Source organism: Salmo salar, chromosome 01 (genome assembly GCF_965601325.2).
Source record: "Salmo salar chromosome 01, fSalSal1, whole genome shotgun sequence".
NCBI classification, from domain to species: Eukaryota; Metazoa; Chordata; class Actinopteri; order Salmoniformes; family Salmonidae; genus Salmo; species Salmo salar.
Genome location: NC_138291.1, coordinates 69,696,301 through 69,709,500, shown reverse-complemented (window position 1 = coordinate 69,709,500; position 13,200 = coordinate 69,696,301). Strand labels below are relative to the sequence as shown.

Here is a 13,200-nt window from a genome sequence, read left to right as displayed (position 1 = left end):
TCATATTTCAAAATATAATGTTAAGGATGGAAACTTGACAGAAAAAGGGGATATACTTTCCAAGTTACAGTATTTCCTTTATAACCGTTTTAATGACATCACAAAATAAAAACCAATGTGACATTAGTTTTCTATAGATCATCTCCAACCATTCCCCACATTCTTAGGTTAGAAATATTGTTCCAGAATTCACTTGAACATATTAGAGTTTCATCAGGAAGAATCTTTGTAGACAAAGGAACATTCCTTGGTTAATACTGGAGAAGGAGACCCTAGATTCCGTTTCCTTTAATTTACAACAGGGTGTGAGTTGTCAAACCGGCCCAGTTCCCTCCTCCTCTCTTCTGTGGGTGAGAGCGGTCTGGTTATTGTCATCCATTGACCCATTCAGATCCTCACAGGACAGTCAGGACAATATGTTACACTCATTTATCACTCTAAAAATGTTTTATGAGTGAGTGCAACACAAACATATTTCCAGGGTGTTGATGCATCCTCCTCCCAATACAGCCTCTTCCAACATCAAGGGTAGGGGAAGGGTATCCATCTGCAAAAGTAAAGTTTTCCTTTGATTTCAAATCAACTCATATTGTTGCTAGCTAGCTAGCTACCATAGCTGTTGAACAAGCTAACATGCTACTGAACTGTGACACTAGCATATTGACTTGCATCTTGGTATTAAAAGACGGCAATGTATTTGCATACAAATATAAGTGTTTGGTCAAATCATTAGTTAGTATGCTACCTATGACCTGAATTGTGCAAAAATATGATAGCTAACGTTAGCTAGCTAAGTGCTAGCCAGTCAGTCAGTGGCACTGACAGATTGAAACTGTTATCAACTAAATGTGAAATTACATTGTGTGTCTGTCTTTATTGATTTGTCGAAGGCATTTGACACCGTGGACCATGCTGTGTTGGTGCAAAGGTTAAAATGTTGTGGAATGACTGGTCATGCTCTAGATTGGTTTAACAATTATCTATTAAATCATACACAATGTGTATTAGAGTTGTACTCAGGTGTTCCCCAAGGTTCTATTTTTGGCCCAATATATCAACATCATGTGGGATTATATTGAAACAGCGGATGTTCATTTTTATGCAGATGATACTGTTCTTTATTCAAGTGGTGGTAGTTTGGGTAAAACAAAATTAATGTTATTTTCAAATGCCAGGCATGTTACTAATCATGTCATTGCTACATTGGATGGACATACATAGAGCAAGTACAAATATTTGTGACTGTGGGTGGATGACAAGCTGAGCTTGACTGTTCATGTGGAGAACTTGATAAGGAAGCTTGCAGCAACAAATTCATTTTTGTAAGGGACTGGCTCAAATTAAGATCCTACATCTGTAACATTTTGGAGAATTAACGTATGGTTAGGGGAAGTGCTATCTATAATACTACAGTTGTTCCTGACGGTAGTGTTATACACCCACCCATACTCCTTGACCAACCTCCCTACTTTCGTTTCGGTCTTAAAGATGCACTATGCAGAAAGTGCTCTGTCATTTCCTCGTTGCAAAATTTCTAATAGTTCACCTAATTTCAGTGTATGTGACAAAACAAGCAAGTATAGTGTAGAGTATCATTGTACCATCTAAACCGCTGTGAAATATCTTTAACATATCAAATATTATTATATTTTCAGCTGTTTGAAGCTGGTGTACAAAACCAAAAGAAGCAAAAACGAAACTTAAGAACAGGATGCATAGAAATAGCAGACATAGAACAGATCTAATACTTCTTAGACTTAGGTTTTCAATGAGAATGACAGATCTATAACCCACATGTGAATTTGGTCGGGTCACCCAAAAAGTTACATATTGCAACTTTAAGTAACCAGACCATTATTCCATTCGTAACGTAACATGTACTAAATGGAGGTACACAAATTTAAGTAACATATCCTACGTCTGGCTAATGTGGTCAGGATGAAAATAGTGTAGTTTTCAGGTATCAAGGTAAGACCCAGATGCAAACCGTGTCGAAGTAACAATGTTTATTACAGGAACAGGGGCAAAGGTACAGGACGGCAGGCAGGCTCAGGTCAGGCAGAGGTCAGTAATCCAGAGGTGGGGCAACGGTACAGGATGGCAGGCAGGCTCAGGGGCAGGCAGAGTGGTCAGGCGGGTGGGTACAGGGTCAGGACTGGCAAGGGTCAAATACCACCAGGAGGCAGAGAAAAGAGAGACTCGAGAAAAGCAGGATCTGACACAAAAATGCTGGTTGGCTTGACAAACAAGACGAACTAGCAAAAGACAAACAGAGAACCCAGGTATAAATACACAGGGGATAAATGCGAAGATGGGCGACACCTGGAGGGGTGTGGAGACAATCACAAAGACAGGTGAAACAGATCAGGGTGACAGTAGAAGCGATTGTTAACTAACTGTAAACAATTTTATCTGGCATCTTGGATAACTGTGAGGTGAAATAATTCACAAATTTACCATTAATTAGTTAGCGCTAGTCTCCAAAATGGCAAGGTGCCTCCAGCAATGTTTACTTTTTGACTTCCTTTTACATTTCCGCTTTCCAAGCGTATTCTATTCTGTCCAGTTGTTTTAGCCTATCTTAACTTACATATATTGCCCTGTTGTTCTGCAACACTGATGTACTGCAGATAAGATGTCTCATTGAGTGTAGGCGACTCTTCAGCATTACACTATGCACTGAGTATACAAAACATTAAGAACACCTGCTCATTCCATAACCATAGACTGACCAGGTGAAAGCTATGATCCCTTATTGATGTCACTTGTATGTGACAAAATACTTCAATCACTGTAGATGAAGGAGAGGAGACAGGTTAAAGAAGGATTTTTAAGACTTGAGACAATTGAGATATGTATTGTGTATGTGTGCCATTCAGAGGGTGAATGGGCAACACAAAATATTTAAGTGCCTTTGAACAGGGTATTGTAGTAGGTGCCAGGCGCATCGGTTTGTGTCAAGAACTGCAACGCTGCTGGGTTTTTCGAGCTCAACAGTTTCCCGTGCGTATCAAGAATGGTCCACCACCCAAAGGACATCCAGCCAACTTGACACAACTGTGGGAAACATTGGAGTCAACATGGGCCAGCATCCCTCTGGAACGCTTTAGACACCTTGTAGAATCCATCCCCCGACGAATTGAGGTTGTTCTGAGGGCACCCAATATTTGGTATAATCAGTGTATATGTATTAAGGTGTCCTCCTTAGCGTTAGTTAGACAGGTTATGCCATGACTGTTCCAGCCACTCTTATCAGGGGTGTAATTTGTATTAATGGGAACAGAGTTAGGTGGTTTCTAATGAGAAAGCTTGGGACTAAGGTTCTATCTGCAAAAAGCTGATTCTGAGATAATTGGCTTTAACCTCACTAGGGTAGGGGGCAGCATTCGGAATTTTGGATGAAAAGCGTGTCCAAAGTAAACTGCCTGCTACTCAGGTCCAGAAGCTAGGATATGCATATAATGGTAGATGGTAGAATGGTAGATTTGGATAGAAAACACTCTACAGTTTACAAAACTGTTCAAATAATGTCAGTGAGTATAACAGAACTGATATGGCAGGCGAAAACCTGAGGAAAATCCTCCAAGAAGTGCCTTTATTTTGAAATGCCTGTTTTTCCATTGAAAGCCTATCCACCATACAAAGACTAATGACGCAGTTCACGATCTCTATGCCTTCTACAACATGTGGCCAGTCTTTTGGCATTGTTTCAGGCTTTTACTCTGAAAAATTAGGAAGAAACAGCACATTCAATGAGTGGACAGTGGAAATTTCCAGACATGAAGCCAGCGCGCGACCATGAGCGTGCCTTTTGTTGAAATATTATAGATTATTTATGACAAAAACAACTCGAGGACTGATTATAAACATCGTTTGACATGTTTCTACGAACCTTTATGGTACTTTTTGGATTTTTCGTCTGTCTTTTGTGACCGCGCTTTGTTCCAATGGAATACTGAACAAAACGCACCAACAAAACAGAGGTTTTTGGACATAAAGAGGGACATTATCGAACAAAACAAACATTTATTGTGTAACATGGAATCTTCGGAGTGCAACCATATGAAAAAGGTAAGTGATACATTTTAACGCTATTTCTGACTTTTGTTACTTGTCTACTTGGCTGCTGTTTGTAATGATTTGTCTGCTGGGCGCTGTTCTCAGATAATCACATGGTTTGCTTTTGCCGTAAAGCCTTTTTGAAATCTGACACAGTGGTTGGATTAACAATAAGTTTATCTTTAAGCTGGTGTATAACATTTGTATCTTTTATGTATGTTTATTATGAGAATTTCTGTTTTGTTGAGTTTCACGCTCTGCAATTTCACCGGCTGTTGTTTGAGACAGTGTTTTACTGAACAAAACGCGCTAACAAAACAGAGGTTTTTTTTATATAAAGAGGGACTTGATTGAACAAAACAAACATTTATTTGGTAACTGGGAGTTTTGTGAGTGTAACCATATGAAGATAATCAAAGGTAAGTGATTAATTTTATCGCTATTTCTGACTTTGGTTACTCGTCTACTTGGCTTACTGGTGGTAATGATTTGTCTGCTGGGCGCTGTTCTCAGATAATCGCATGGTTTGCTTTCGCCGTAAAGTATTTTTGAAATCTGACACCGTGGTTGGATTAACCTCTTACATCTAGACGTTCCGCTAGCGGAACTCCTGCTCCAATATTCAATGATAGGCGTGGCGCGAATTACAAATTCCTCAAAAATACAAAAACTTCAATTTTTCAAACATATGACTATTTTACAGCATTTTAAAGACAAGACTCTCCTTTATCTAACCACACTGTCCGATTTCAAAAAGGCTTTACAGCGAAAGCAAAACATTAGATTATGTCAGCAGAGTACCCAGCCAGAAATAATCAGACACCCATTTTTCAAGCTAGCATATAATGTCACAAAAAACAAAACCACAGCTAAATGCAGCACTAACCTTTGATGATCTTCATCAGATGACAACCCTAGGACATTATGTTATACAATACATGCATGTTTTGTTCAATGAAGTTCATATTTATATCAAAAACCAGCTTTTTACATTAGCATGTGACGTTCAGAACTAGCATACCCCCCGCAAACCTCCGGTGAATTTACTAAATTACTCACGATAAACGTTCACAAAAAACATAACAATTATTTAAAGAATTATAGATACAGAACTCCTTTGTGCAATCGAGGTGTCCGATTTTAAAATAGCTTTTCGGTGAAAGCACATTTTGCAATATTCTGAGTAGATAGCCCAGCCATCACGGCTAGCTATTTAGACACCCACCAAGTTTAGCCCTGACCAAACTCTGATTTACTATTAGAAAAGTTTGATTACCTTTGGTGTTCTTCGTCAGAATGCACTCCCAGGACTGCTACTTCAATAACAAATGTTGGTTTGGTTCAAAATAATCCATTGTTATATCCAAATAGCGGCGTTTTGTTCGTGCGTTCAAGACACTATCCGAAGTGTAAATAAGGGTCACGAGCACGGCGCATTTCGTGTCAAAAAAAATTCTAAATATTCCATTACCGTACTTCGAAGCATGTCAACCGCTGTTTAAAATCAATTTTTATGCCATTTTTCTCGTGAAAAAGTGATAATATTCCGACCGGGAAAGCGTGTATTCGTACAAAGAGAGAGAAAATAAAAGCATGGGATCCCCTCGTGCACGAGCCTGAGTTTCACAGTACTGTTACCAGCCACTATCCAAACGCGCTACTTTTTTTCAGCCAGAGCCTGCAAAGCCACGATTCAGCTTTTTGCCGCCTTCTGAGAGCCCATGGGAGCCGTAGGAAGTGTCACGTAACAGCAGAGATCCCCTGTATTGGATAGAGATAATCAACAAGGGCAAGAAATGGTCAGACAGGGCACTTCCTGTAAGGAATCTTCTCAGGTTTTGGCCTGCCAAATGAGTTCTGTTATACTCACAGACACCATTCAAACAGTTTTAGAAACTTTGGAGTGTTTTCTATCCGAAGCTAATAATTACATGCATATTCTAGTTTCTGGGCAGGAGTAATAATCAGATTAAAACGGGTACGTTTTTTATCCGGCCGTGAAAATACTGCCCCCTAGCCATAACAGGTTAACAAGAAGTGTATCTTTAAACCCATGTATAACACTTGTATGTTTCATGAATCTTTATAATGAGTATTTCTGTTTTTGAATTTGGCTCTCTGGAATTTCACTGGATGTTGGCCATGTGGGACAGTAGCGTCCCACAGACCCTAGAGAAGTTAACGTTCTGATTTAAATGGTGTCAGCAATTTTTATCTAGTATTCTTTTGAATTTAACAACATGCATTGGGATATTTAGAGTACTATATAGGTAGAGAACATTGGACAGGACAAGGCTATGTCAATAACTACATTTGGACAAAAATGCAGATAAAACCTTATAGTCCCAAGCTCTCGAATTGCTCTAATAAAAGCGTATTTTTTTGGATTGACAATTACCCACTCACAATTGTTCTACCTGAGAGGAATTTGCATGTAATAAAGAGGCCGACTCCATTCTATAATTTACATCACTGTGCTAAAAGGTGCTGTACAGTATGCTTTGGGTGTATTTATGTATATTGTTTTCCATTCCAGGTTCAGACATTGTACAGTGGATGATCAAAAACCTGAACATTGAAGATCAAGGTAATATATGCTCATTAGTGTCCTCTTATGTCTTTACTTATGTGACACTAGACATGTGAAAGAGTGAGTTATTTACAGTTATGTTACATACAACACCCTTATTCTTGAGAAGTTCCTTCCATGTTTAACATGTCAATGGCTAATTAGAATCATTGTAACATTAGTTGAAAAGTAGCCTAAAGTCAGACTTTGTTTCTCTAAAACCTCAATGCATTCGGTAGCAGTACTTTTTTTAAAGCAATTGATTTGATTATATAACCTAGTAGGTGCCATCATGTTAGGTCACGCCACTCGAAGGGAATACCATGTTTCAAAAGGTTGGTCATTATCTCTTTGCCATGGAGTGAGAGGAAGGGGGATGCTTTTCAATGGCGGACAGGCATAACCCCTGTCACTGATTTAGAGGAGAGGGGAAGCCTTTGAGTGCTGGACAGAAAAGAATCGGCCTGTCTTCTCTCCCTCAGGCTCCATACCAGCAAAAGTCTGTTGAGACTCTATTGTATTTCCTCGTCTACCTACCTGTTTTCAAAGCACTCAGTTAACAGCTCCACACAAGGCCTGTTCAATAAGACAAGCACAAAGACCCCTTGCTGTGTGTGTGTGTTTTCCTATGTGTGTACATTCTGGTGCATGCGTTAGTATGGAAGGGTCGATTCACCCGCATTAGTGATTTTATTTTCACTTTTTAAAACAAAGCTGACTCAACAGCACTCCACAAAGTGCGCATGGACCGTGGAGGACTGGAGAACTCTCAAAAGCACTGCAGTCAGGCTGAAATACCTGTGCCTATGCTTCAGCAGAAAACAGGTTCAGACTGAATCTCTGATTCCTTTACTTCAAGAGGAATGATTGAGGAATCTCATTGCACTGTGTCGTCACTCACAAGGTCTGACAAGAGCAGGAAATTGCACAGAAACACATTTAAGCTCGAGAGAATCTTGTTTGAGGTCCCAATGGTCCTGTGATAAAAATTTGATTACAAATGTTATAGAACACAAAAGTCCCAATACGCTCATTAGAACATTCTAGTACAGAAATTACCTCAAATGAATTATAATCTGCAGGCCAGGGTATTCACGAATGACAGTACAGTACATTTTAATGGCTGAGTCATTGTAAAGACGATTACAGGGCATACGAGTGGAGTCGGGGGTCAAAAAGTCAGATAGCTTTACATTAGCTAGGGAATAACAATTTGAGGACACTCCCCAAGCCAGACAACCATTTCTATTTCAGTTTAAGAAAGGATGTTTTTTATTCTCCTGTTCCATCCTTTTTTCCCTCTGGAGTTAAGGATATGAATCCGTTTAGCTTACAAAGCAGCTATGTACCTCTTGGTTCTAGACACTTTTAACCACAGTTGGTGGATATAAATGCATGCTTTAGGACTTAGGGCTATGTGCTAACAATCCATAAAGTTGTTAGAAGTTATTTTGGGGGGTGACTGGATTCGTCTTTAAGCCTGTTTGATATCCACTGTGTCGGAAGCTCTAACCAGACAGTAATATAGATGAATGTGCAAATCCTCTTTCAGAATTCCTGAATATACAGTATGCAATCTGTGTAGCTTCCCAACAGAAGAGAATATCTGTCTCTTTCTTTCTGTAATTGCTTTATCTATAACAATGTTGCTGTTTTGGTTCAAAACACTGTATCCAAATTGCAGACTAAGAATCTCACACAAGCATACAACGCATAACACCTATCACACACATCCACACACAAATACACTGAAAGGGCACTCACATTTATGAGTAAGCTGAACATACACTACATGACCAAAAGTATGTGGACACTTGCTCGTTGAACATGTCATTCCAAAATCATGGGTATTAATATGGAGTTGGTCCTCCCTTTGCTGCTATAATCACTCTTCTGGGAAGGCTTTCCACTATATGTTGGAACATTGCTGCCGGGGACTTGCTTCAATCCAGCCACAAGAGCATTAGTGAGGTCGGGCACCGATGTTGGGCGATTAGGCCTGTCTTGCAGTCGGCATTCCAATTCATCCCAAAGGTGTTCGATGGGGTTGAGGTCAGTGCTCTGTGCAGGCCAGTCAAGTTCTTTCACACGGATCTCAACAAACCATTTCTGTATGGACCGCGCTTTGTGCACGGGGGCATTGTCATGCTGAAACAGGAAAGAGCCTTCCCCAAACCTTTGCCACAAAGTCGGAAGCACAGAATTGTCTAGAATGTCATTGTATGCTGTAGTGTTTAGATTTCCCTTCACTGGAACTAAGGGGCCTAGCCCGAACCATGACAAAAAGCCCCAGACCATTATTCCTCCTCCACCACACTTTACTGTTGGCACTATGCATTGGGGCAGGTAGTGTTTTCCTGGCATCCGCCAAACCCAGATTTGTCCGTCTGACTGCCAGATGGTGAAGCGTGATTCATCGCTCCAGAGTATGCATTTCCACTGCTCCAGAGTCCAGTGGCGGCGAGCTTCACACCATTCCAGCTGACGCTTGGCATTGCACATGGTGATCTTAGGCTTGTGTGCGGCTGCACACTCCCGTGTGCGGCTGCACGCTCCCGCCGAGCAGTTCTTGTGCCGACGTTGCTTCCAGAGGCAGTTTGGAACTCGGTAGTCAGTGTTGCAACCGAGGACAGACTATTTTTACGCACTACACGCTTCAGCACTCTGTGGTCCCGTTCTGTGATCTTGTCTGGCTTACCATTTCGTGACTGAGCCGTTGCTGCTTCTAGACGTTTCCACTTCACAATAACAGCCCTTACAGTTGACCGGGGCAGCTCTAGCAGGGCAGACATTTTATGAACTGACGGTGCCACATTGAAAGTCACTGAGCTCTTCAGTAAGGCCAATTTACTGCCAATGTTTGTCTATGGAGATTGCATGGCTGTGTACTCAGCAACAGCTGTGGCTGAAATAGCAGAATCCACTAATTTGAAAGGGTGTCCATTTTGTATATATAGTGTATCTTTAAACATTAATGAGTGATCATTTATTAATGCATAGCCGAGTCGTACACATTCTAGATAAAGAGAGACAAGGTGGAAATAGTGATAAAAATATAATGTGTTTCATTTTACATTAGGCAGGGTAACGGATATGGTATATGAGGTCAGAATTACCTTTGAGGCCGTCCCTAAAGTTACTATGCTGACCTCATATGCCATACCCCGGTGGAGGAGGGAAGTGGGATGTTTCAAAGGGGACAATGGGAATATTAGGGGTGTTGTTGTGGAAAATTATATGATGTTGTTTGTGTTGTCCAGTGGAGGCCCTTCACCTAGGGACCCTGATGGCTGCCCATGGCTACTTCTTCCCTATCTCAGACCACGTACTCACACTCAAAGACGACGGCACTTTCTACAGGTTTCAGGTACAGTGAATTCATAGGCTGTATGGCTCTTATATGTACTGTAATGTACTCCTTCTTTATCTCATCCAATCCATATCAGACCACACAGGGAGGACTCAATCCATATGTCTTTGTTGAGTGCTATATCTTTTACACTTAATCCATTTATATTGCTAGATGTTTTACCGAGGCAACTAAAGTGCCTCGCTCAAGGGCCTAATGGGAATTTTAGCCAGGCATCTCAGTTCTTAGATCAAGGCGTCTCAATTCTTAGATCAGTTCTTAGATAAAGGTGTCTCAGTTCTTAGATCAGTTCTTAGATAAAGGTGGCTCAGTTCTTAGATCAGTTCTTAAATCAAGGTGTCTCAATTCTTAGATCAGTTCTTAGATCAAGGTGACTCAGTTCTTTAGCTGCCTTGTCCCTCACTCTTTTCTTCTTATAATTGCTCTTCTCAGACCCCCTACTTCTGGCCATCAAACTGCTGGGAGCCAGAAAATACAGACTATGGTAAGAGCCTTAGCAGAAGTGAATAGTATTACACAATGGAAGGCTGTATAGTGCATTGAATGTAACCATATATAGATAAAATAGATTTTGGGCAACTTTCAATCCGTAGCACGGAAGATCCGCCTTAAAGCGTGATTGGAATTAAAATAGTATTTTCGATTGAGCCGTCATATGCAGTGTTTAACATCAATGTACTCAGTCCCCGCAAACACAGGAACATTGCTTTTAAATTTCAATTGCACTATAGCACGGATCTTCAACGCTTTGGATTGAATCGAGGCACACATTTGTATAGCATCTGACATGCTGTACATTGTAGCCCAATGCTCCGGCTTAGCAGAAGAAAACAGAACCATAAATGGTGGTTTAATGGAAAAGATAAGGTTATGTTAATTTGAGTCTTATTTTGTATGTGAGTTGCAAGAACCACACCAGCCATATAGATATCCATTTGCATCCCCAGTGCAGCTCTTTGATTCATCCCTATTGTGTTGTTGAAGTGCTGACTACATGGAGGGAAATGGAGATGGGGGGAAGGGGTTGATCAGGCGAGGGAGATGTTTGATTATGTAAACCGATAAAAGAGGAAATAAAGGTGAGTTTATTAAACACCTGTAGCGCATAGCTAACACCAAGCACATTAATTTCCTCTCCTTTTGTGTTGGGGTAGGAAGGCTAATGAATGAAATGGGAATAGCCGTAGCATTAGGGAACCTCTAATTACTTTGTAGTAGACAACAGACTGGCATGACTGACACTTTCTAATGAATACACATACAGGGGTAATGGAATAATGGAATCTCTACAGATGGTCAGTGTAGAGAGGGATAGAGGGTTGGAGTAATAGTGATGGAATGGGAGGCAAGGTGTTTCCATCCAAGTCCCTGTTCAATTTCACAGACGTGCTATGGTTATTGACCTGTGTAATTTACAGGCTAGTTTAGATTGCCATTGAGTGGTTTCGGTAAACAGGTTAGGACCAGTTAAGGATTTTGTTAAGGCGCATTAACAAGCCACATTGTACTCTGGTCATAGGGAATTACTTTCCCACAGGCATCTCAATGTTGTGGCCTAGTCTGCAGCTGTTGCAGGAAGGGTTTGGCAAGTAACACTTGATCAACAGCCAGCATTGGTCAACAGTAGTTTTCTCTGTTTTCTGATACGTTTGTTCTGTCTCTCAGCTGTTTACCTGTGCAAAAGAACAATGCAAAACAAAGCTCGTCTGGAGCTAGCAGATTATGAGGCGGTAAGAGGTCTTCTCTGTTCATATCGTAATTCTCTCTTTATTATGTTAGCAGTAGAGTAATTAATATTGATATCAGCCTGATTTGTATCCTCACAGCGAATGCCTTTTGTTCTGTTGGTATTATTGTGTTATTGTATTACAGTGCCTTGCAAAAGTATTCATCCCCCTTGGCTTTTTTCCTATTTTGTTGCATCACAACCTGAATTTTAAATAGATTTTTATTTGGATTTCATGTAATGGACATACACAAAATAGTCCAAATTGGTGAAGTGAAATGGAAAAAATAACTTGTTTCAAAAAATTCAAAACAATAAAAAACGGAAAAGTGGTTCGTGCAATGTATTCACCCCCTTTGCTATGAAGCCCCTAAATAAGATCTGCTGCAACTACCTTCAGAATTCACATAATTACTTAGATTGCACACAGGTGGACTTTATTTAAGTGTCACATGATCTGTCTCATGATCTCAGTATGTATAAACATGTTCTGTATGGCCCGAGTGTCTGCAACACCACTAAGCAAGGGGCACCACCAAGCAAGCAGCACCACGATGACCAAGGATCTCTCCAAACAGGTCAAGGACAGTTGTGGAGAAGTACATTATCAGGGTTGGGTTATAAAAAAATATCAGAAACTTTGAACATCTGTCATGGAAAATTGCAAGATTATGTTATAATGCTTGTATTGTATTATAATGGTTGTAATATTTGACAGAATAGAGTATTCTGTTAACTATTGTGTGTGTGTTCTACTGAGGATGGGCCTCTATGAGATAGCACTGACAGAGGAGATTTACGATGTCTTTGGGTAATAAAGCCTAAAAGAGCATTCCAGAGGACATGAGCTAATGGTTCTGTTCTCTACCGTACCAGGGAGAGACGGTTCCAGTTTGGACTAGGAGGACCAGACACTGGTCTATAAAATGAAAACTGTTGACATAGCAGTTGCTGTCTGCTATGTTTTATAGATATATTTCATACAAATCTTAACCTTGTGACCATTTGTCACGATTCCCACCGACGGTGGCGCCCCCTCCTGCTCGGGTGGCGCTCGGCGGTCGTCGTCACCGGCCTATTAGCTACCACTGATTCCCTTTTTTGGTTTTCCCTTCTTTTTGGTTTTGTGCACCTGTGTTAGTTTGGTTAATTAGCGGGGCTATTTATGTTAGCTGGTCCGCTTCCGTGTTGTGCGGGATTATTTCGATAGTGACGGCTCATGTTCGTGTCGGCGCTATTTTACGCCGTGTGTATTTTCTCCCCTGTGTTTGGGAGTATTTGTTTTATGTGTGAGTGTAAATTAAATACGCCATTACCCTGTGCTCGCTGCTTCCTGTGCCTCATTCCTTCACCACGACTGCCAACCCGTTACACCATTCTATGTATCTGTGGTTCGTCATGTACGTTGAGAGGGGTGTATCTTGGCTATAAAAGATCATTGTACTTTTGTGTAGACACTTTTCAATGGTTCATTAG

General features: G+C 40.7%; 1 protein-coding gene across 1 annotated transcript in view; it reads left to right on the top strand.

Annotated features, from left to right (window-relative positions):
• rgs7a (regulator of G protein signaling 7a) overlaps positions 1-13,200 on the top strand; it is a 126,317-nt gene that overhangs the window by 90,149 nt on the left and 22,968 nt on the right. Inside the window, exons 4-7 of the mRNA XM_014204935.3 lie at positions 6,596-6,646; positions 9,889-9,995; positions 10,431-10,482; positions 11,664-11,728. Of these exons, the coding sequence (XP_014060410.1) occupies positions 6,596-6,646; positions 9,889-9,995; positions 10,431-10,482; positions 11,664-11,728 (275 nt within the window). The remainder of the gene's footprint in view (positions 1-6,595; positions 6,647-9,888; positions 9,996-10,430; positions 10,483-11,663; positions 11,729-13,200) is intronic.